General features: G+C 38.6%; 1 protein-coding gene and 1 non-coding gene across 2 annotated transcripts; both read right to left on the minus strand.

Moving 5' to 3' along the window:
- Positions 1-12635: 12635 nt before the first annotated feature.
- On the minus strand, positions 12636-12742 carry LOC141654511 (small nucleolar RNA R71). Its single transcript, XR_012548069.1, has one exon. It is a non-coding gene; the product is annotated as a small nucleolar RNA R71 (small nucleolar RNA).
- Positions 12743-25708: 12966 nt separating this feature from the next.
- Positions 25709-26338, minus strand: LOC141651421 (uncharacterized). Its single transcript, XM_074459135.1, has one exon. The coding sequence runs from the start codon at positions 26336-26338 to the stop codon at positions 25709-25711; it is 630 nt and encodes a 209-aa protein (XP_074315236.1).
- Positions 26339-26597: the final 259 nt, after the last annotated feature.

Here is a 26597-nt window from a genome sequence, read left to right on the forward strand (position 1 = left end):
TGATCAGCTGTCACGCCGGTGGGAGGAGGTATGGAGCGGCATAATCAATGAAGGTCTCCATATCTTTGAGCTGCGTCTTGATTGCAGCTCCCGAATGATTTTTCTCGACCATATTGATGTATGCGGGCTTAGGCTCGAACTTCCTAGCATCTCCTGATTCGAACCCTTTATAGAGATTGTCGGCCGTGGGCTCGGAGTGACTAGCAATGGTTGCTTCCTCAGCCATTTCGGGAAAATTTGGGAAAGTAATAGATTCAATCGATGAATTGGAAACGGAGAAGACGGTGGATTGTCTTGAAAAGCTCGTTCTCGTAAAAGCTACCACGAGAACTAGGCTCTTCCTCTGCCTGTTGTTCTTGAAATAGTCTCCTTTTTACGTGCAGAGATCTCTCAATCTCGGGATCAAAAGGTAGTAGTGGCCCACCTTGCGACCTGCGCATAAGAAGGAACTACAGACAAGATATAAGAGTAGTCTAAGGAACGATGTTCCTTAAACTAAAAGAAGAATTAAAAATAAAACAGCTAGTAAATTGAACAATTGCCTCCCCGGCAACGGCGCCAAAATTTGACACGTCTGTCGCGTACTGTCAAAAATAAAACCTAACGGTCTCAACTAAAATGTAGTAGAGGCGGTCAGTATCGAATCCTCGGGAGGTAATGCAACTACAGCTATCTATTTCTAATCCTATGGTAACAATTGGGTTTGATTGGATTTTTGATTCTAAACTACGGAGTTGAAAGGAAGAGAAATAAAGCAGAAAGCAGTGAAGCAGGAAGTGAATTAAAACTATCAATAAGAGGGGGACATGTCGGGAATTCGGTTCACTACGGTAGTTCAACAACTTAGCAAAGTAAATGACTCGGATTTAACTAATGCGAGACGGATAGTAGAAGGTCCTTTCGGTCCACTTCCCACCCTAAAATACCACTAACTTAACTTTCGTCCTCATTAGGGTAGTCTACTGTTTATAGCAGGCCTATTTAGTCCAATCTTTCGATCCAGGATTAATTGTAGGCAGATTAATGGGTGACATAGAAGCGTGCACTCAACTAGGTCGAGAATTACGGTTATATTGCTATAGTGACGGTGGTCTCTTAGTCAATTCGTCTAATTCATTCACTACGTCGTCATTTCACTACCGCAGATCCCCTAATCCCAACATGAAAGGGTTTAGCTACTCATATTCTTAATAAAACTAACAGCATACGAATTTCCAGCAGATGACATAATGAAATAATAGAAGAATTCAATAACGGAAATTAGGGCAAGAAAGAACGATAACATAAACAAGAATTAAAAACACAAGAAGGTTAATTATTATTAAGAGAAGAGAGGAGATTACAATCCAAGCAAATTCCGGCGTAAAGAACACGAAATTTAATGAAGCAATCCCGGAAGCAAGAGTAGCAGTCGAAAAGTAAGAGCAACGCAGGAAAATGTTCTACTGTCAAAACTTAGAGAGTCTAATGAATAATAGCTAAAAAGATAAGTAAAAGAGAGATCCTAATTAACCTAGTAAACATAGGTTAAATAGCCAAAGTCTAAGAGTCTTTGCGGAAAAATACTAAAACATGGACTAATTAAAGCCCATAGCGTCGAAGCCTCTCGATCGAGTGGCTTACACCACTCGATCGACCATCGTCTCGGCGAAGTCCCTCGATCGACCAAATGGGCTCTCGATCGAGGACTTGTCATGTGCGAAACTTACTCGATCGAGTAAGGAATAACTCGATCGACCACCAAACAGCTCGATAGACCCCTAAACAGCTCGATAGACCACTTGGGTCTTCAATTCAGCTCACGTCTTCACCCAAATGCCTCGTAATGCGTGCAACGACACTTCCAAGTGCAACATCTCACTCTGGGACAATCCCGTCTCCTCTAAATGCATGCAAAAGGGACGAAAAGGAGTATGGTTCCGCTACTTCCGCGATCATTCCTACAAAAAGGACAAAATACACCAAAGTAGCCAATTCGGGGCAAAATACTATAAAAACAGTATAGAAATGCATAGAAATACGTGCTGAAATAGGCCAAAAAGACTATACATTAGGCACGTATCATCCATCTTGATCCATGTAGCGGGAGTGAGCTCCAATCTCCATCTTTAGTCTTCTTTGAAATTACAATAAATAAAATTACATAATTGACCTATTTATTACATTCTAATTTCAAAACCCAAAACTAAAATAAAAGGAGATTCGAGATCTCATAATTACATAAAAAATCATGTTTCCTTCATTACGAAAACATAATTTGACTAAGGCCACACTAAGTATTACAATTTACAACCGATTGCAAAATTAAATACGTAAATAAAATTCATTCATTCGATTCATTCAACAAAATTAAAAGCATCAACTAAAAAAATTAAACATACATGACACAATTCCTTAATTATGTTGATTAATTTATCCAAACCACCTATTTAAATTAAATTAAGTGACAATTCCGCAATTAATCACATTAATTTCATTCTTAATCCATATTAGACTTGTAATATGAATTCTATCCGTCAAAATTATAAACTGCTTTAAAATAATATGATATCTTTAAATTGTGAACCGTTTCACAATATCTAATTGGCCAAAATAAAAAAAAAAAATCCAATTTTTCTTCCTTTTGGGTCTCGGCAAAAAGGAAAACAAATTTTTTTTTTTATTTGTAAACTCAGCTCACGGCCGAAAAAAAAAACAGCCAATAAATTTTTTTTATTTTTTTTATTTTCGGAAGAAAAAAAAACAAAAACAAGGAAAGAAAAACTTTCCTTTTCTTTTTCTTTTAGATTCGGCAATAAAAAAAACACAATAACCCAAAAACAGTTTTTTTTTTTTTTTTTTTTTTTTTTTTTTTTTTTTTTTGAACACTGTTCACGGTGAACAGTACCGAAAAAAATCAACGGCAAAAAAATAAAACAGTCGTCACAAAAAAACTTGCGGCAAGAATTGCCCTAAAACAAAACCGATGAAGAAAATGTTTACAGTTGCCATATAGAACATGATTTAGCAAATGAATTAATGAACATGTTTAATCTTATATGCTAAAACTATATAGCAAAAACAAGTTCTTGTATCATCGACATGATTATTCCATTAACAATTTAATTTAATCCGAATTAAATCAAGGTATCTACAAATTCATTTTATTATCATCTTAACATATTAAAACAATAATTTATATGAATCAAATGGAAATAAATCATCAACAAAAAAAACAGGCCAAAAAAAAAAAATTCTCACGGCACAAAAAAAATCAGCCCACCCCCGCCCGTTGCAATAACGACCTCTATTAAGGACTACGATGGCTAGTTGGACAAGACTACGATTCGTTGTAAGAAAATTCAAAACACCATTTTGATCCTAATATGTGAGCTTGGTTTCTAATCGTTTAATGCATCTAATCTACTTTGTCCAAGTAATTTAGCATGTGAGATTGATTTGAACTATACTAACAAGAATTCACAAACATGGCTTAGATGGGAATGGGGGAGCCGTTAGGGAACTAACCATTACAACCCAAACGATTCTCGTCGACTCGATTTGCAAACAATTGAATTAAAGATACAACTCGATCTAAATACAATTACTAAAACACGACACTTGACACACGTTTGACACGCCTATCTAGGCCTTAAAAAACATGCCAATGATGAGGCCATGGATCATATGGACTTCGTCCTTAGCCTCATCATCCTTTTGCGCACTTACTTCGATTTAATTGATTAAATACTTCAATTTAACTAATTAAAACAAAGGTTTTGTAAATCATTTTGACTCAAAATAAAGGACTAACTAGACCCATATTTTAAAGTACAAATTACATTGCTTGAAATGAATTACAATAATTACAACGATTAAATAACAATAACAATTGAAATAAAACTGTAATAATTAAATAGAGGAAAACAAACCGAACCGAACTCGGCACGAAAACTGAGACAACACACGGCCAACACACGACCAACATGGGGATGGTCAATATTAACTATTCTAGTCATCGAGTGCAATGAATCGGATGCTAAGCATGCGTAATTCAACTAGCAAGAAATCGTCATAAGAAAAGATGAATTCATTAAGTTCTTTAAAGAAATTCATTTTAAATCCTATGTCGAGTTTTGTATGACCTATGAATGTCTTATTCAATTAACATGCATCTACATATTAATTAGGCCAAGTTGAGATTTAACAATTGATAACGATACAAATAACATACATGCATCATAAATCAATTAAAACATATGATTTAATCTAATTATTTCATAATTAAAATTAAACCAAAACACTAAACATGTGAAACAAACTAATTACTTTGTAATTAAATCATTAAACATGTGAGATCGAATTAAACTAATTAATATTTCATTTTAATTAATTTAAGACATGTTATCGTCATACAATTGCAAACTATTTTTTTTTGAAGGATACAATTGTAAACTATTTCATCAAACATGTTAATTATTCTAACTAAGCATGTTATCGTCATAAATGAAAAACTAAGCATATGATTAACATACTATCTATTCTAAACATCAATTAATCCATCATCTACATCCTAATTATGAAACATTAACTAATGAAATGATAATTAAAAGACGATAAAAAAACGAAATAGAAAGGCCACATGGCCGTGTACCACACGAGTGAATGGAAGGAATTGAGACGGGATTTTGTGCACCCTCAACTTACATGTAGACTTGGACACCACTCGGGATCCCGTATGCAAGTGTTACTTAGAAGGCGCGTCTTCGACGATCGTAAAACAATTTTTGAAACAATTTAACGAAAACAATTTCGAAAAATAAACTAACTTTCTCGCGTAAAAAGGCACTTCGTGCAGCGATTTTCAAACGAAGATTGTGACTTCGTTTCTTACTCAAATCTGAATCCGAAAGATGTTCTGGAATCCTTAGGCTCCAAAGTTTCGAAATTTAGCAAAAACAGAAGTAAAAAGAACTTTGAAATTATTAAAAACGAGTAAGAACAGGTGCTGTCCACACGAGTTAAAAACACGATTTATGTTGTACTTTGTACAACGATTTTCAAATGAAGATTGTGACTTCGTTTCTTGCTCAAATCTAAATCCGAAAGATGTTTTGGAATTCTTGAATTAAAAGATACAAACTTTAGCAAGAAATAGAAGCAAAAAAGATTTTAATACAAAGAGAAATGGACGAGAAAAGTGGCTGTCCAAAACGCGGGAAGACACGATCAAGAGAGCAAATCGATGCTCTAATGTTCATCTAATCCTTTGTATGAACCTTATGCTTTGTTTCTGGGTAGGAGAGGAGTTTAGGGTTGCTTTTGAACGTGATTTTGATGGGGATTTTGCTAGGGTTTCGAATATAAAATCGTGTATGTGTGTGTGCTCTCTTTTTCGTCCTGTGTTAAGGTGTGTGGGGGTTGGTTTTTATAGGAAACGGGGTATGGATGCTAGGTTTAAGTTATTTGGCTTGTATATTATTGGCTTGTGGAAGGGGGAAGAGAGTTGGAAAAGATATGAAGTATGGAAGGAGATATGTTGGTTATGGAAAGGATATGATTTCAGAGATTGTTTTCGGTTATGGGAGGATTGCGTGAGCTGGTTATAGGAGGGAAATATCTCTCTTTACTTGGGGAGCAAGTAGGGAAAGATAGGGAATGGAGTAGGAGTTGGATACAATGACGTAGCTAGGATTGGGCCAGACCGGGCCATGGCCCGGGGTCCTTTCTACAAATGATATATGTATTAGAAAACAACAAATATGACATGTTGGTCAAGTGGCACAGTTGGCCAAAGCAGTTCTAATAAGGATATGCCATCTAATGGTCTAGTGTTCGACTCTACATATATGCATTCTTTTATTTTTATTTTTTTCCATCTATTGAAACTCTCCTCTATTATATTAGAATTCATTAGTGGGTTTACGATTCCTTTGATTGTTTTATCAAAGCTTTATACCTTTATATTAGTTGACTCTATAACTTTTAACATTATTCTTGTAAGTTCTTACTCTTACGCTATTTTTTTTATTTGTTCCATACACATTCTTTAATAATTTGTAAATTTTTCATATAATACTTATTTAATAATTTGTAATTTTTTATTCATACATTTCGAGACATATTGAGGAGATAAGTGTTATCGAAAACAAATAGCATGTACTATAAGAGATTTAATTTCGTCGACATATTTAAGTCAAAGACGAAAAGATTAATTTCGGCCCCACCTAGGATTCAGTTCTGGCTACGTCCATGGTTGGATAGAGCTCGAAAGGAGCTCGGTTTCCCCTGTTTTGATGCGTCAAAACAGAGTATGGATACGGGTTTGGGTGCGGGTTTTAGTGCGGGTTTGGACGTGGGCATGGGCTGGGTTGAGTGTTGGGTTAATAGGTAAGGTGATGATATGGTGTAGGATGGGTCGGGTGGGTGTTTGGTTGGTGTTTGATTGGGTGTTGGGCTCGGGCAAAAATAGGGGAAAGGGGGGGGGGGGGTTGGGTGTCGGGTTTGGAAAGGAATAGGGGAAGGGAAAGTGTGGGTAGGGGGGGTTCGAACCTGAGATGTATGGGGGGGATGGGTTGGGTTATAGCAAGCCTCGAAAATCATGCCAAAATCCGTCCAGAAATTGAGCTAAAAAACCGTCTTAAAATCGAGTTAAATATCGCTTGAAAAAATCACTTGAAAACCGCTTTAAAATTAATTTTTCACATTAAAGATAAACCGATAAAGTGAAACCATCACATATCTCATAAATTAAAATAAAAACTTTGAACGATAATTTATTTTTCAAATAAATTATAAAAGCTTAAATTTTAAATAAACTTCGAAAATATGAAAATCGATGAAATAAATTACATTTATTTCGAAATAATTTAAATTTTATTTAAGTTATAAAACCGTCAAATAACGCTTGTACTGCATCACAAAACGGAATCCGCTAACAAGCGATGTAAGTAGACATGTGTCCTATCATCATCGGGTGTTTTGTCGGGATTTCTGTAAATTCCAATATCGACAGATACGGGTATCTACAGTTTTCCTACTCAGTACTGTTGATTAGTTGTCATGTGTGACGCGTGGTGTTTTTGTTTGTGAATGGTTGTGATTGTCTGTGGTTCGCAAGGTGCGCCCTCGGCTGAGTGGAGTCATCATCGGGAATGGTTCCACGCCCTTGATTATATTCGCCCCTTGTGGTTCACGTCACAAGGGGGATGTGCACATTAATGGACATGGGTTATTCGCTCTGTGGTTTGAGCGGGGCTTAGGTGGTAAAGCTACGGTCCCCACTGGCGGTGTGGATTACCGGTTGCGATTGGTAATCTGGCAGGACTATACCTTTGTGTTAGTCAGATGACTGGTAGAGTATTGACGTTGGAGATTGTACTTGTGTTGTTCTATGGTTGTTGAATGTTGTCTTCAGTTACTGACCTTGTGTGGTTTGTTTGTCTTTCTTCTTGTTATGTGTCTGCCGTGATCCATTATGGTGAGCAGTCAGTCTTAGAAGGTGTTGATATGTGGAGCTTATCTGGGTGCGTTGGAGGGACGACTCTTTCACCGAGTCTTGGCATGGAATAGTCTCACCGTAGTTGTTTATTCATCAGTTGTATCTTTTCTTTTGTTGAGTTAAATTGGAATAAACTTAATCAGTTCTTTTATTGACGTTATGATATACTATTCCTCGGGCAACTGAGATGGTAATGCCCGTATCAGCTAGGGAAGGTCTTGTTAAGGCTCCTTGGTAGATGGGGGTGTTACAAAGTGGTATCAGAGCGACGATTTTGAAACCTGTAAGCAATAAACATAATGAACGTAGTGAGTCTAATAAAATGAACCTATTGTATGTGTGTTGGGAGCCCCTTGAATGTTTTATTTTGGGTGAGAAGGCGCCCTCATTCAAAAATCCTAACCCCAATATGCTTAAGTCAGTCACTTCGAATGGGGATATGGAGTCGGGAATTGCATGAGCATATGTGTGTAATGTGCAAGATATATGTATAGAAGTAATGTCATGTGAGTAGATGATAGTACATGTGGTACGTAATTGCTTGTATAATTGTGTATGCGTAAGTATGTGGATGGACGGTAGGATGTGTTGGGAGTATACATGAGGATATGTGCTGACATGAAAGTTGGTAATTGGTTTACAAATTTGCTATATTTGATAGATTGTATGACATGTTGTGTTGTGTTGAAGAATTTGCTATGCAGATGAACAAGGTAGAATATCGTCACTGTTATGAGTGAATATATGGATTAAAGTACGTAATGGTAGAATCATATGTTGTATGGAATGTAATAGAGTAGAATTATAAAGTTTTAGTTGTGGTACTTGTGTTATATGTAAAGTAATGATAATCGATAGTATTAATATAGAGATAATTAGTGACGAGTCCCAAGCATGCCTTAGACTCTGAACGATTTGTTGTTTTGCAGGAACGACCAAACAATTCGTAATCTTTCGTTGAGTATTTTGACTTACTCGACCGAGTATGAGGGAGTACTCGACCGAGTAGGCCTTATTAGACCGAGAAGGTGGGTCACTCGATCTAGTTTTCTAGAAAACAGAATCAATGTTAATTCTGCCAACGTCAAAACTCGATCGAGCAACCCTAACTTGATCGAGTCGGTACTCAATCGAGTATCGCTGCTAAAGTACACGGGTTTCTTAAAAATTTTCGAGCCTATATCTTTAATTCTTCTCATTCTTTTCTTCTTATTTCTTCTTCTTAAAACCTAAAACTCTCATAAAACTTCTTCCTCTACAAAATCTTGGTGGAATTTGTGCTTGATTTCTTCCCAAATCCTTCTAGTTCATCCGTTTAGTTCGTTTGCAAACTAATTCAAGGTAAATTTCTACTCCTTTCTTTGATTTTAAAGCAATTTGAAGCATGTGTTGGTGTTGGAGTTTCTGAAAATTCGGTTTTTATACCTTAATTTTGTGTTGTAATTATTGGATTTTGATAGAAACTACCTTGAATCATTGTTATTGATGTTAGGAATTACAAGTTAAACCCGATTTGTGACAATAATCAACCCGGATTTTTCTAGGGTTTGCCCCAAATTTTCGATTTTGTTCATCAAATTCATCTTAAAGTGTTGAAAAAGGGTAAGGGATGCTAGTAGTATCATATTTGGTGCTTGATTTTGGTTAATTTCATCAAAAAAATTTGCCTTAAAACTCCGTCTTTTGAGTGCACAAAGCTGAAACTTTGTTCCAATTTTTATTGCAATAATCGATTTATTAAGTTTAGTTTTGGTAGGAATGCAGCCCGATTACTTCTATAATTTGCTTAAACTTCGTATTTTTAGAGTTTGAACCATCTTTTATAGATTGCAAAGGGTAAGAGGAAATATTAAAACCATGTTTTGCTCTCAAATTATACGTGTTTTGGCAAGAAAATCCATCCTAAACATCATTTTTTCGTATGTGACAATTGAAAATTTCTATTTTGAATTTGTAAAAGCCGATGTGTGGCTAAACTATGTTGAAAGATATGCCAAAAACTGCTGCTACACGACAGACCAAGAGGACCCGATCTAACACCGCCGCCGCGGAAGAGGTGGGGGAAGGGAGGCAAGGACCCGTTGTTCCGCCGGTACCTGGGTATCCGACGATAATCTTTGCTGATTTCAAACAAAGGGATGCCTTTGTTAGCTTTCTAGACCGCACCTCGAGACCCACAAGGTGCATAGATCCGGTTGTTTTAGAGGAGTTAAAGATAGAGGTAGATGTCTCTCACATCTTTGAGGTGTTGGGTTTGGAGGGGTTATATCACTTGAGGAAGCATTCGTATGCCTTTCTGACCCTTTAGTTTATGAGTTCCTTTACCTATGACGTGGCTGGGAAGATGGTGGTTTTCGGTTGATGAACACGAGCTTTTATCTGACCCTTGACCAGTTTTCCGATCATTTTGAGGCTTACCTGGGCCAAGAAGAGATATCTTAGTGATATCCCGACCGAGTGTGGTGCTAGTAGTTACTTGCCTTTGTTTACCGGTAGACCTGTCCTGACCTTGAGTGCCATGCTGATCAATGATGTTCAGCACATGACCCTAAATATCTTTCTCCGATCCTTGACTTGTTTTCTATACGGGAGGAAGGATGTGAGTAAGCTTAACTCACATGAGGTGGTGTTTTTGATACCTACCTTAACCCCACCCAGGAGAAGCGGTTTGCTTACAGTGCCCCGGCGATAGTGTGTTGATGTGACTCATATTTAAGCATATTTAGTCCCCGAATTAGCCTCGTTCCTATGCTTTTTAGTGCATAATTGGGTCATTTACTATCTTTAGTTTCCCGTTTTGCATATTCTTTGAGGTTTTGTTCCCTTGGTAGGAAAGGAGTGCAAACCTTGCATTTTCATGGCAAAATGGAGCTAAATTGATCAAATTCAATGACCAAGCATCAAAGGGAAGACGATACTAGAAGGCCTATGTAGATAATAAAGTAGATTGGGTAATGAAGAAAGGATCCTTGCATCCCCAACAAGATCCCCGAGGATTGTTGAGGAAAGAAGAAAAGAGAAGTGCTGACCCAGGATCCGAGCGTCTCCCTGCCCAAGACGAGCGTCTCCCTGCCCAGAATCCGAGCGTCCCGATGCCAAGACGCTCGTCTTGAGGCCAACAAATCCGAGCGTCTCTCCCCTGATCCGCTCGGATTCCCTTGCAGAACCCACTGTGCCTACTGCCTAGACGCTCGGGACGAACAGATTTCCTGGAGACTACCAAAACGGAGATGAGCATCTCCTTGGAGAGGAGCACTTCCTCAACTTTTCTTAAGGGTCTTAATAGTCATTTAAGCCCTTAGTAACTCTAATCCTTATACCTAATCTCTAGTATAAATACCTTATTGTACTACCTAGATTAGCATGTCATCTTAATAGGATCTTAATCTTATCTAAATCAAGTCTCAATACTCTCTTAATCTTGTAATCAATTCTTAATTTAGCATTAATAATACAAATCTCATTTCTTAATCTTTCCTTAATTTCTCTATTGTTCATCATTTATTTTGGGTAATTAGAAGATTATTTGGGTTTATTTGGAGGATTGACAACCTTCCATAAATCATCAAGTACTTCTATTATTCTTTGCTTTATTATTTGGAATCATCTCTATAGGTATAATTCTCTCTTAATCCTTTTTAATTATTGTTAATCATCTTCATTTGTTCATCATGTTTTACCTTGCTAGTATGATTGACAGCCTTGTTAGCATGTTAAACTTGATAATGAGTGAGTAGTTTCCTTAACTAGGGTTAATGGGGAATTAGGGGAAACCAACATGGGGATTGATTAATGCTTAATCTAATATGTTTTCATAATTAATTTTCTTGCTTGTTGTCATTCCAACTTATGCACATGTTATGTTTGATGAAATGCGAGCCTATGAATCCTTGCATTTTTTACCCATCACTTATCTTTTCAATGAGACTTGTAAGACATAAACTAACTCGAGTCTCATTACACCATGCATATAGTTGGATAGGAAGGATTAAGTCGACTTGTAGGTGTTGTACAATCTAATCGATTCGGCTCCGGGACCCAAACCTTCTTAGGGATTGTAAGATATACACTAACTCGATCCCATCACAACAATAAGTGGTTGCATCTAGTAGAGAACATGTTTGTATGATCAATTCCCATGAATCCCCTATGAACCCATGACACCCTAGTGCTTTTAATCAATTGTTACATCTCATTTTAATCATCTTGCTTGCTTTCATTGCTTTGCTTTTATATTATTGATTAGTTTAGTTGATCTCCTACCTCAACCCAAATTGTGACACCCTTAGACACAACCATTTGCAATCGAAAATACTACATCAATACGGACGGGCCTTTACTTACCTCTTTACTAAGAGTAGAGTAGTTTGTGAAGTTATAAATATTGTTTTGGTCTAGGTAACTTTTGACGACGAGTAACAAAACCGAATTCGACCAAAAATGGCGCCGTTGCGGGGGACGGTGTTAACTTGATTTTATTTTCTTTGATTGTTTTTAGTTGTGTATTTCTTTACCTTGGGGAAGTCAAACTCCTCAAGGTTTGTTCTAATTGTTTTTGAGTTGTTTGATATTTTGCATGTCTAGGAGATCACAAGGTAACTTGTTACCCATTGATCTTGAAATTGAAAGAACTTTGACCAACAATAGAAGACTTGCTAGAAATACTTTGAGAGGTATTGGTGAGATTGTGGACATTCAACCAAATAACATTGAGTTCATCAACCCTTTCGCAAGAGAAGGAGAGGATAACCCAGCACATAACCAACCACAAAATCAACCCACAATGCCTAAATTTTAATCACATTCCGTACCAACCGAGGAGAACCTACCAAATGGTACTCCTACACCACAACACTTAACCGGTAATTTCATCGCAAAATCCACATTTATACAATTAGTTGAGAGAAGTCAATTTGGAGGGATGCCTAGTGAAGACCCTCATTCTCATATGGAGACTTTTTGTGACTATTGTGATGCGATTTATCAAACCGGAGTGACTCAAGACCAAATTCGATGGGTCTTATTTCCTTTTTATTTGATTGGTTCCGCGAAACAATGGTTGAAGAGATTTGATAAGGCTACTCTTGGTATTGACTCTTGGAAGAAATTGGCACTTGCTTTCTACAAAAAGTTCTATCCTCCGGAGAAGACTAACATGTTGAGAGCCCAAATCACCGGGTTCAAACAAAGGTATGAGGAATCTTTATATGAAGCATGGGAGAGATTCAAGGATACTTGGCGATCTTGTCCACACCATGGACTTAGCGAGTGGTTGCTTGTACAACAATTTTGGAATGGTCTATATGAAGACTCCCGAAACATTCTCAATATGGGATCAAATGGTATGTTTACCGAAGTTGACGATAATCAAACATGTAACAAGATTGATGAAATGGCTGTCCATAACTCGCAATATAGTAGACCTCGGAAGGCTACTAGAGGAGGAAAGCATGAAGTGGACTCTATTACTCAATTGGGTGCTCAACTTAGTGCTCATATTGACACCATTAATTTGAAGTTTGAGAAGGCTATGGCTAAACTTGAAGAGGCCTCCAAATCACCTAAGCAACATGTGAATGCCATGGTGGTATCTTCATCAATCCCAAGTGGAGTATGTGAGAGTTGTGGAACTTTGGGACATGACCAAAGTGAATGTAGGGGAACAAGTGTACAAGTGAATGCTTTCCAAGCATACAAGAATGGTACCCCTTATTCCAACTATTACAATGAAAACACCAAATTCCATCCCAACCTCTCATACAAAAGCCAAAATGTTCAAAACCCTCAAACATCATACACCCTATCTCCAATGAGAAACCAAGCTCAAAGACCCTTTTACAATCAAAACCAAGGTTATCAAAATCAACCTCCATACAATCAAACAAATGACCAAGGTTTTGATGTTCAAAAAGCGGTCCTTCAAATGCAAAAGAACCAACAAGAATTTTTCACTCAAATACAAAAGGATAGCCAAGCAAAAGACATCATCATTAACAACATACTAGCTCACACAAAGATGTTGGAGACCCAAATGTCTCAATTAGCATCTTCAAGTTCACAAAGACAAAAGGGACAATTACCACCTCAAGGTAATCCCCCAAGACAAGAGTCGGTGAGTGCCATCCATTTAAGGAGTGGTACAAGGTATGAAGGGCCGAATAGGCCCATTGATGAAGATGTTGTGAATGCTAGTGACAAGGAAAGAGTTGAAGACTCTAAGAAAGAAGAATAATCCATCACCATTCAAGAAGTTTCAAAGGAGAATGAAGAGAAGGCTAAAGAGAAGGAGCCTATTATGATTAGGCTTCCATTTACAGGTCGTCAGGCTAATCCTAAGTTTGATGAAAAACTTGGGAAGTTTATGGAGATTGTGAAGAACTTGGAAGTCTGAATTCCATTTAAGGAATTAATCAATCATGTTCCGGCCTATGCGAAATACATGAAAGATATTCTTACAAAGAAGAAATCCATCCGGAAACTTGAGACTATTGCTTTCACTAAGGTGAGTAGTGCCATCCTACAGGGAAGTTCACCTCCAAAACTAAAGGATCCGGGAAGCTTCTCTATTCTATGTACCATTGGCGACACCACAATCAAGAAAGCTCTATGTAACCTTGGGGCAAGTGTGAATGTCATTCCATATTCGGTGTGCAAAAGGTTAGGGATGGGAGAGCTTAATTGCACTAATATAACACTTCAAATGGCGGATCGATCAACGAAGACACCTTTAGGGGTATGGGAAGATGTGCCGGTAAGAATTGGCAAGTTCTTCTCCCGGTGGACTTTGTTATTGTTGATACGGAGGAGGATTCCAACATTCCTATCACTTTAGGAAGACCTTTCTTACACACCATGGGAGCGGTGATTGACGTGAAACATGGAGAGCTCACACTCGAAGTGGGAGATGAAACAATCACTTTTAATCTTGACAAGACAATGAGAGCTCCCCGACAACATGAGCCATGTTTCATGGTTGATCATTATAGCCGAGAAAGTGATAGGAAGAAGTTGGCATCTCAATGCAAAGAACAAGATATGGGCAAAGAATCACCACCCATATGTAAGAAGAAAATGGGTAATCTCCAAGATGCTCCATCCAAAGAGCAAGAATGTTTCAACAAGAATGAGAGCTTGAATAGCTCACCACTACTCATGACAAGAGAAGAATAAGGCCTCATTGGCCATGATGACAAGAAGGAAGAAGAGTTGCTCTTGTCAACTCGTGATATTATTGGGGAACAAGTAGATGAAGTATGCAGTCTTTGGGATGATGAGTTTGAAGGGATATTCAATCCCTATATCGGTAATGCTATGACCCAAGACCACAATGAAGAACAACATGTGCAAAGGTCTATTGAGGATCTTTATCATGACAATGAACAAGCTTTCGACTACTTCTTCAAGTTGTTGAGCAACATCAACAACACCTTGGCTATGCCCCCTTGACATCTCATTTATGGATGAGAGTTTGGCGGAGTCCTCCCTAAACCACCATTTGTAAATATTCTAACCCCTTAACTTGCACTTTACTTATTGTATTGCATTTTTGTCAATTTTGGATTTGTATTTTTATGCCTTGATCAAGATTTTCATCATTTCGAGAGAAAGTGAGGGAGGGACTTATATGATTATTGATGTGTAGTGTTTTGACATAGTATGGGGATAGTAATTGCCTAGGCTATCCAAGCCTTCGTAGTGCCCCCACAATGAAGACCAAAGGAATGAAGAGTAAATGACACGGGTTATGAAATGCCCACGGATGGAACTGAATTCGTGAGGTAGAGGGACAATCCGAGCGGCCCGACAAGAATCCGCTCGTCCTGAAAGACAATCCGAGCGTCCTGGGAAGAAGACGCTCGTCCTGAGAGAGCTGAAAAGAAAAAATTTTGGTCTGACTGAAGATCCGAGCGTCTCCACGTAGAATCCGCTCGTCTCAGTCAAGACGCTCGTCTCACCAAGGATCCGCTCGTCTTACTGCTGGTAAAATTTGGGATTTCCTCCTGACAAGGAATTCGAGCGTCCTCAAGCAAATCCGCTCGTCTCCCTTCAAAAAGACGCTCGTCTTCCTCAGAAGACGCTCGTCTCAACACGGTCTTATTTTTAAAGCAAATCGCGTAATCCGAGCATCCCGACCCGTAATCCGCTCGTCTCCCGTGTAATTCAAATCCAACGGGATTAAAACCCCACCTTTCCCATTTCATTTCACTCATTCAAAACACAACAACATCTCCAAAACCCTCAAAACCCTCAATCCCTCCATCCACAAAAATCAAATTTCTCAACCAAATTCATCCAAATTAATTCCAAACTCAAACAAATCACTCCTTTGTCAACAACAAGCAGTTAAAACACCAAAATCTTCAAAGTTTGAATCGATTTTTAGGATACAAGACAAAATTCAACTATCCTAAATCGATTTGGGTCTTATTGAAACTTGAAGAAATCAAGCATCCCTTTGGTGTTACTACATACAAGGAGAAGATGGCTAGGACAAAAGGTGGAAGCAAGGCACCTCCAAAGAAGAATCTCTCAAAAAGGCAACAAGCTCTACAAGCTTCAAAGGCTTTGGTGGTTCAAAGTGCAAGTATGGAGATTCAAGAGACTACTCCTCCTATGGTGGAAACTACTACTTCTACTCCGGTTGTTGAGAAACTAGATGATTATCCGGAGGTAATTTTCGCATCCGATGCCCATAGGAAGAAAATTTTTATCTCTTGCTAAGAAATCTATTTTACCCACCAAGTTCATATGCCAAGAGACTTTGACTAAATTGGGTGTCTCAGAACAAACAAAGAATTTCTTCGAGTCCATGGGATTGCTTACTTTGTTTAATATGCAAGAGTTGACCTACTCATCCCTCACCTTGGAGTTTTTAAGCTCATTGAAAGTTACAAAGGTGGAGACTCGAACAAACATTGAATTCCACCTTGAGAATGTTGATAGGAAAATGTCTTATGACGAGTTGGGTAAAGTTTTTGGCATTAGCAATGACCCAACTTATATGAAGAGGCCCCTGACCAAATATGATCCCGCTCCCTTATGGAAGGCTATTACCGGGAGAAATTTTACATCTTACCATGATTGTCGTGCCCTTTATGTCCATCATCCGGGCATAAGGGTGTGGCATAAGGTTGTTGGGCATACTTTGATTGCTAGAAAGGGAACAAACCACTTCACCGAGCTTGATTTTATTTATCTCGAGTCGACCTTGAATATTGGTAGAGAGTTCACCAAGAGGTACAACATTCTTCAACTTTTAATTGAGAGGTGGCTCAATATCGATCATGGCAAGAAAGGTACGGCCTTTATTGTTAATGGAGGATTGGTAACTTATTTGGCAAAACACTTCAACCGGAACTTCAACAAGGATGACACCTATAAACCGGTTAAGGGAGGCCATATCATTGATCTAGCCACCATGGTTCAAAAATTCAAATGGGTCAAGAATGATACTCTTGACGACAAATTTGGGTGGTTAACAAAAGATGCCTAATCCTTCACTTTACCGAACAAAATTTGCCGATTAAATGTCCATAGGCCACACTACCTTCTCCCACTCTCTGAGGAAGCCGATTACATTATACAACATCAAAGGGAGGACATTGCCGAGCCCTCCTCCTCTATTATCACTCCACCCTACCCATTCACCTACCATGAGTTTCAACCCGAAAATGTTAAGGCGGGGAATGACTACTTGACTCTTTTGATGCAACAAATGCACAATTAAGCTTATGAGGATAAAGTCGATGCTTATAGAGCACAATATCCGCTTCTCTTACATCTAGCTAGGCAAGGGCTTCTTGACCCATCTTGTCCTTTGCTTAGTTGGGCGGATAGGAAAGTCTTCTTTCCTAGTGCTTCTAGGGGTGCTAGCTTGGGTGAAGAGGAGGTTGTTATTGTTGAGAGTGGTGGAAAAGAAGGTGAAGAAAATGAAGAAAAAAATGAAGAAGGTGAAGAAGAAGAGGGTAGTGAGGAAGAGGAAGGAAGTTCAAGTGCAAGTGATGATAACTCCGGATCTATGGAGGTTGATTCTAGTGAAGAGGTTGATGATGATGGAGATGATAGTGATGATGCCATGGGCGAAGATTGAGGATTAGCAAGCTCTTGGGAGGATGCCACATTACTTTGTGAGTTTCCTAGACCTCCTTTAAGGTTTGTTTATTTCTCTTGTTTTTCATATTATTTTTATCTTGATCATGATTTTTGAGTCCTAGCATCATCTAGAGGACTCACACCTGGCTAAACATTCAACCCTAATTCCTCGCTCCTAATGTTATTGAACTCGGATTTCTCTCGTCGACCCAATTCGGTCCATTAATCAACATTACCCCCCTTATGACTCGTATCCTACAATAATTGAGGTGTTTCTTTTATTGTTCCCACATTCAAAATCCAAAATGACAATTGTAGTTTCATGCATAGCATCTTTATGCATGAACTCCCCCAATTTTTGACATTAGAAATAATGTCTATTTTGGTTTGGGGAAGTTTATGCATATGTGTTGGGAGCTAATTTAAATTATGCTCTTCAACAAAAAAAAAAAAAAATCATGCATCATATAGTATAGGTTAGTTGCATCACTTGTTTATATGTCATATAGTTTGCATTTAGCTTAGAAATCATGCATTTTCATATAGATTGCATAATTTCCTATCGTATTGGCCATTGAGGACAATGCCCATACTAGTGTGGGGATGGGAAATTCTAAGATGACTTTTTAAAACAAAAATGATAAAAATTGAAAAATTGTGAAAAATACAAAAACATGCCTTTTTATTTCATAAATCATAAAAACCATAAAAATTTGAAAAATTCAAAAATCCAAAAAAATGTTCATTTCCTTTGTAGTGTAGTCTTGTATATATTGTGTTTGTTCATCCTTTTTCACATTGATCGACTACGCCACATCCGAGACATGAGGATATTGAAGACCGCATGGTATAATCTTTCCAATCTCCTTTTTCCTCTTTATGTTAATGACTATGTGGCTTTATTTTGATTGATGCGGTATAAACAATATGAATTTAGGATTGCATTTAGATTATTTGACATACTAGTTGGTAGAATCATATGCATTAGGTTGTATAAATGTTAGTTGCATCATGGCATATAGTTGCATTTAGGAAACATTTTGTGAAACCATCTATTTGGGAAGCTTGACAAGTGTATATAAGGCCCCTGTAGATACTTTTTCTTCTTAAGACTTTGCTTGTTAGAATACTTGTAAAACACCCTAGGATGTGTCATGCTACTATCCTTTGACCCACGGATTAAGGCCTAGTCAAGAGTACCTTGTGGTGTGATAACTGCTTGGCTACCGTTTATTCCAAGGTGACCCTTGAAACCATGCAACCATCATCCATGTTCTACCACATTTTGTCATCAAAGGGAATGGGCACAAAAATTGTTCAAAATTTGAGTTCAAGAAATGAAATGAAAGTCAAAAAGTTTGCAATTGCATCAAAAGAAAAGAGGAGTAACAAAATGAAAACTCCTATGCTTCAAAAATAAGCACCCTCACTACAAATGGGGTGAATTTGAAAATTTTCGAAAGAAAATGCAAAAAGTTGAAATTGTCAAGTGTTGAAAATGCCAAACATCAAAAGAAATGGCAAAAGAAATGTTCTCAAAATGTTAATGCCACAAGAAATTGGGGGGGTGGGGGGGGGGGGGGGGGAGGGGAATAACAACAAAAAGCAAAGTCCCATATGAAACTCAAGTTCTATTGATCCCTTTTCCATCGTATCCACTTTTGTGCATGGTAGAGAGGGGACGACCCTTCTTCTTATCTAGGCAAGAAGGGGAATTTCGTGATCCTCTAGTGTTTCTAATACCATAGGGAGTCTACTCTTAACGAAAGCATTTAACGATTGAGGACAAAGGTACCCTAACTTGACACAACTTGGAGGTGATTTATTGGTATCCTTCTAGGCTTGGTAGTTTGAAGAAACCATATCTATAATGGAATGTGTACCCTTAGATTGCTTCCCCTTTAGATAATTTCCACCACTTAGATGAGGAAAGTGGCTATTCATTTTTGTAGATGCATCCATTACTTGTTTTGTGTGCTTTAAATGCTTGGATGTGTCGCCATTTTGGCAAGCCCCACCTTGCCTTGCAAGAAGGCATCCTACCTCATGGTTGTCTTATTGTGAGTTGAAGGGACGGAGTGAGACCCGCTAATTGTCTCACATCGGCTATATTAGTAGGTTAGTTTGAATAAGGGTCCTAGTTTTTGTCACCTCTTTACTCGGGATGAGCAAATGTTCGGTTTGGGGATATTTGATGTGACTCATATTTAAGCATATTTAGTCCCCGAATTAGCCTCGTTCCTATGTTTTTTAGTGCATAATTGGGTCATTTACTATCTTTAGTTTCCCATTTTGCATATTCTTTGAGGTTTTGTTCCCTTGGTAGGAAAGGAGTGCAAACCTTGCATTTTCATGGCAAAATGGAGCTAAATTGATCAAATTCAATGACGAAGCATCAAAGCGAAGACGATACTAGATGGCCTATGTAGATAATAAAGTAGATTGGGCAATGATAAAAGGATCCTTGCATCCCCAACAAGATCCCCGAGGATTTTTGAGGAAAGAAGAAAAGAGAAGTGCCGACCCAGGATCCGAGCGTCTCCCTGCCCAGAATCCGACCGTCTCCCTGCCAACAAATTCGAGCGTCTCTCCCCTGATCCACTCAGATTCCCTTGCATAACCCACCGTGCCTACTGCCTAGAGGCTAGGGACGAGCAGATTTCTTGGAGACTACCAAAACGGAGATGAGCATCTCCTTGGAGAGGAGCACTTCCTCAACTTTTCTTAAGGGTCTTAATAGTCATTTAAGCCCTTAGTAACCCTAATCCTTGTACCTAATCTCTAGTATAAATACCCCATTGTACTACCTAGATTAGCATGTCATCTTAATAGGATCTTAATCTTATTTTAATCAAGTCTCAATACTCTCTTAATCTTGTAATCAATTCTTAATTTAGCATTAATACAAATCTCATTTCTTAATCTTTCCTTAATTTCTCTATTGTTCATCATTTATTTTGGGTAATTAGAAGATTATTTGGGTTTATTTGGAGGATTGAAAACCTTCTATCAATCATCAAGTACTTCTATTATTCTTTGCTTTATTATTTGGAATCATCTCTATAGGTATAATTCTCTCTTAATCCTTTTTAATTATTGTTAATCATCTTCATTTGTTCATCATGTTTTGCCTTGCTAGTATGATTGACAACCTTGTTAGCATTTTAAACTTGATAATGAGTGAGTAGTTTCCTTAACTAGGGTTAATGGGGAATTAGGGGAAACGAACATGAGGATTGATTCATGCTTAATCTAATATGTTTTCATAATTAATTTGCTTGCTTGTTGTGATTCCAACTTATGCACATGTTATGTTTGATGAAATGCGAGCCTATGAATCCTTGCATTTTTTACCCATCACTTATCTTTTCAATGAGACTTGTAAGACATAAACCAACTCGAGTCTCATTAGACCATGCATATAGTTGGATAGGAAGGATTAAGTCGACTTGTAGGTGTTGTACAATCTAATCGATTCGGCTCCGGGACCCAAACCTTCTTAGGGATTGTAAGATATACACTAACTCGATCCCATCACAACAATAAGTACTTGCATCTAGTAGAGAACATGCTTGTATGATCAAATCCCATGAATCCCCTATGAACCCATGACACCCTAGTTCTTTTAATCAATTGTTTACATCACATTTTAATCATCTTGCTTGCTTTCATTGCTTTGCTTTTATATTATTAATTAGTTTAGTTGATCTCCTACCTCAACCCAAATTGTGACACCCTTAGACACAACCATTTTCAATCGAAAATACTACATCAATACCCGTCCCTTAGGATCCGACCTTTACTTACCTCTTTCCTAAGAGTAGAGTAGTTTGCAAAGTTATAAATATTGTTTTGGTCTAGGTAAATTTTGACGACGAGTAACAAAACCGAATCCGACCATGTGTGCTAGCCTAGCCTTGATGGCAAAGTCTTCGACCCGTTACCTCAGTTGCGGTGCTATCGCCACTCGTCTAGCTGAGAGGTTGACCAGTTTTGAGGCTTCTTCGGCCCTCAAACTTTTGACCCCGATTGTCTGGACCTTGGATAAGGCCTACTTCATTCATCAGATGTGGTTGCGGGTTTTGGATGATGAGGGTTTAGCTTGGAGAGTGCGAGGTAGGAGTTGAATGAGAGTGCCTGACCCAGACCACCTATCTGTGACCGACCCATTGACTGAGGCTGCCCCTGGTAGTGCAGAGGCTGCCCTTCCCGATCAGACGTACCTGATCATTGATGACCTTCGGGAGAAGATGCCTGAGCCGTTCGGGGGAGACCATGCAAAGAGGGGGGACCAGGTGCCCAGGGAGGGGAGAGGACCCCGGAGAGCGAGAGAGGTGGTTGGGGAGTCTCAGTTTGTGCAGAAGGGACCTCCTCAGTACCAGTATCCATGTTACCCTTCTTCCTTTAGCCCTCAGATGCAGGTGAGTAAGCTCACAGAGAGAGTGTCGAACGCCTTGGTGCTCCGGAACCTTCACGAGATGGTCTATGTTCAGGGTGTGGGGACCAACCTGGCCCAACCGGTTTGGTGGCGCGACGTGGGGAATGATAATGGTGTCTTTCACTCCTACAGGGTGGATCCGACTACATGGGGACTTCCTGAGAGCTACCCTTACGGATGCCTAGTGTCGTGTAGGAGTGGAGGAGACCTAGGAGTGGGAGCAGCTACCGGAGGAGGGTTTGGAGGTGGCGCGTCAGGTGCTGGCACCTCGAGAGCAGGAGGAGATGATGATATGGAGGAGGATCGAGGCGGTGACCTCGAATGATCTTTTCTTGTTTTATGCTTGTTTTATTGGACTTATGATTGGATTGTTACATTTGTTTTGTTGGTATTTGGATTTTACTTCGATTTGTAATTGGCCATAAGGCCGTACTTTGTGTTTGGATTTTATAAACTTGGTGTAGGTATAATGATATCGGGGATGAAACCCTGAACTTAGGTATGTTTCTTTACTTGTCACGCATTTGAGGACATTATGACTTGAAGATACTCGATCGAGTGCCCTCAACTTGATCGAGTACCATGTATATGGCATTTTAATGAGCATTCTGATATGTATATACTCGATCGAGTATGTCTAACTCGATCGAGTACCCAACTCTGTACTCGATCGAGTACTCTTAATTCGATCGAGTACCTCTGCTTTAAGATGAAAACCGTTTCACTTGTGTTACCTGGGGTCATGGGAGTGTTTTGGGTGGACATTATATGTCGTTGTCATGATCGTTGGTTATTTCCTTGTGTTTTATACTTATGTATGAGTGGTATCAAGATGGTATGCGGTAATTATACTTCTATGTGGTTACTAATCTTCTTTAATTATCATTCTATGCAGTTGTTAAGTTTATATAATAGTTTGATACTCATTTTGGGACGGTTATGTTTAGTAATCATTTCGTCATGATGTTACATGGATGAACTACTTCTAATTTCTATATATATATATCGGGCGGTATTGTTGGGCATGACAAATTTGTTTTGTGTTGTTATTTCAATATTACATGATAACATAAATCCATGATCAGTTTGTAATGTCAAGAGATATGTTGTGATTTTCGTTTTATCATGATATAACTCATCTTAAAGGTGAACTTCGGGAACGAAGTTTCTTTTAATAGGGGAAGAGTAATATCACGCGTGAAAATGCCAAAAATGTCGTCTTTTAAAGCAAATTATTAGTAATTTAATTGTTGTTCTTTTGAAATAATCAAGGTTTTGTTTAAATGGTTAATCATGTGTGGAGTATTTAGTTGTTGTATTGTATGAAAATACGAATTTGGTTGAATAACTTGTTTACGTCGAACTTGTTTGGTGTTGTATGATGTTGAGTTTGTGTAGTAAAATGGAAGTAATGGTTGTATGTATGCATCTTTTCAATTGTTAACGTTTGGATGATGACTCGTGACGGAGTTGTGTTTGATAGTATGTTCGCATGAGAGGATGATGATGATTAGTCGGCATAGGAGGTTCGGTGGTATGATGGAGTATGGTTATAGTGGTTATTTTTGGGTTGGGTGGTTGTTAGTTATCTTGACTTAGAATACACTTTCGGGTTGTAGAAGGTGATGAGTTGAACTTTGGGGACGAAGTTCTTTTTAAGGGGGGAAGACTGTAATACCCGCCCCGTTAGGGACCCATTGACTGCTTGTTGACTGACCTTGGACACATGTTAGACCCTTGGAACCTTTCACACAAGCGACCTTTTTTTGGTGAAAGGTTAGTATATATAAATTAAAGAATAGAGTCTCCCACAATTACAAAGCTATGCAAGTTATGAAACCAACTCAATATACAAGAAACTGAGCAACAAGAATTTAAAAAGAAATAGAGGCCAACCAGGCCCCTTCTCTATTAGAAATGGCTCCTGAATTCTTCGCCCAGAATCTCGCAATCACATCTTTAAGAGCATGCCTGACCAGATACTCAGGCTTGATCACCAGCTTATCCACTCTAGCCTTGTTCCTAGCCCTCCAAATAGCGTATAGAACTGCAACATGAGCAGCACAAATAATCTTCTTCTGCAATTTAGTACCACCATGATGTCTTGCAAACCAACTAGCCAAAACAGTAGCAGGAAATGACTTGTGCAGGTACTGCTGAAGTATACTGATGCATTGTCCACTGAAGCAACAGTAAAAAAAATAAGTGATTGTGTGTCTCAGGGTTGCTGCCCCACAAGTTACAGTCAGGGTTCACATTACTCCCCATTCTGATCAATCTGTCATTAGTCATGAGTCTGCCTATCATTGCTGCCCAGTAAATATAGGAAGTCTTAGGGATGTTAAGAGTATTCCAGCAAGCACGAAACCAACTGACTTTAGGCTGGGCAGGCCTGGGCCAGTTGTACCCATCCATAACCTTATAAGGGACATCCTTATCAAGCCAAGTTCCAGAAGAGTAAGCAGGAGCAAAAACTTTGAGTAGATGAGCAATCTTACGCTAGGACCAACTACAGTCAACAGGTGGCTCATACTTAGTCCACTCACAACCCTTCATATAGACATGATTAACCCACCTCACCCACAAGTGATCTTTTTTGGTAGCCAACCACCAAACATATTTGCCCAGTAAAGCCTTATTCCAAACTTTAGTAGCTTTGAGACCCAGACCTCCCTCTTCTTTAGGGGTACAACAGCTGTCCCATTTAACATTAGGAGCAGACACATAAGTATCCTTACCCCCCCCCCCCCAAAGGTAATTTCTACAAATAGCATCAATTTTGTTAAGAATACCATTGGGAATCAAGAAGATAGAGGACCAATAGGAATGTAACCCAGAGAGCACAGAGTTCACAAGAGTTAGTCTACCTGCATAGGATAAATGTTTAGCACCCCAGGCTCTGATCCTTGCAGTAATTTTATCAGTGAGCTTCATCCCATCAGCCTTAGTTAACTTCCTAGAAGAAATTGGCACTCCCAAATATTTAAAAGGAAGCACACCCCTTTTAAAACCAGATACTTGTAGGATAGAATCCATAGCACCCTGAGTCATCCCATTAAAATATATTTCAGACTTATCTTTGTTGAGACAAAGCCCTGAAGCCATAGAGAAGGTGGCAAAAGATCTTAAAAGCCACTTTATTGAAAGCTCATCTCCTTTAGAAAATAAGAGCAAATCATCAGCAAATAGCAGATGATTAAGCTGAATAGCACCACATAGAGGATGGAAATGGAAATCAGGAAATAGATGATTAAGCTGAATAGCACCACATCTCCTTTAGAAAATAAGAGCAAATCATCAGCAAATAGAGGATGGAAATGGAAATCATCAGCAAATGTTAATTTTATCAGTGAGCTTCATCCCATCTTTTTCCTTCTGAATAATAGCATGATCTCCAGGCTGCCTATGCATTTGAGACTGTAAAGCATCAAGATTTGCTCTAGCAACCTCAGCAGCTTTCTCAATGTCAGCATATCTATTCTTGTTCAGTAGTCTGAGTTGTTGCTTCAAATTCTTCAATTTAGTAACTACTTGATACATGGTGATCCCAGGAACATAGTTATCCCACTCTCTTTGAACAATAGTTTTAAAATCAACATCCATACCCCACATGTTAAAATATTTGAAGGAAGCTTTCCTAGGCTGAGCATCCTTCCTTCTATAGCATACAATAGGGGAATGGTCAAACAGGCCCTCATTCATAAAGTATATGCATAACTATCAGGATATAATTGCATCCAGTCCTCAGTAATCATACACCTATCAAGACGAGAGAACACTCTAGTTGAAGGATCCTGCTTGTTGTTCCAAGTGAAAAAAGCACCCTGAGCTTGGATGTCCATTATGTCACAATAGTCCACACATTGCCTAAAATCAGCAATTTCCTCCCCACTAACAGGACTACCCAACCTTTCAGAGTAATTTAACACTACATTAAAATCACCACAAATGCACCAAGGCAGTGAGTTATGATCCTTAATATGCTGCATCTCTGACCAAAGTTGCGTCCTGCTAGACTCCTCATTAAACCCATAAACAACAGTAAAATAAAACCTATCACCAGTAACAATCTCAGTAATTTCAGATGTGATTTGTTGAGAAGAACAGTCAATAACTTGCACTTTGAACATATGAGGAGCCCAAATTACCCAAACTCTCCCACCAGGATGATGCATATTATTATTAACACCCTGCCAGTGTTGTCCTAAGTTATTAAGAACAGAATCAAACTGGTGAATCTTAACCTTTGTTTCTACTAAACCAAAAAGTCCTATTTTATTGAGGTGCAAGAACCATTTTATTTCAGCTTGCTTATTAGGATTGTTCATGCCCCTTACATTCCAAGCACCAATATTATCCATTATTAATAATAGCAGATGAACCCACTCCCCATTCCTTTTCTGGACTCTTAGTATCAGACAAGACTGCTTCCACATAAGATTTGGTAGGGGATACAGGAGTATTATGCTCTTGCCTCACTACCTGTATGATAGGACTCACAGGAACCAGTACACTAGAATCATGGATAATAGGAGCACCATAGGGATGTGCAACACTCACAGAGATACCCTCATCATGCATAGGAGC

Source organism: Silene latifolia, chromosome 4, assembly GCF_048544455.1.
Source record: "Silene latifolia isolate original U9 population chromosome 4, ASM4854445v1, whole genome shotgun sequence".
In the NCBI taxonomy this organism is placed as follows: domain Eukaryota; kingdom Viridiplantae; phylum Streptophyta; class Magnoliopsida; order Caryophyllales; family Caryophyllaceae; genus Silene; species Silene latifolia.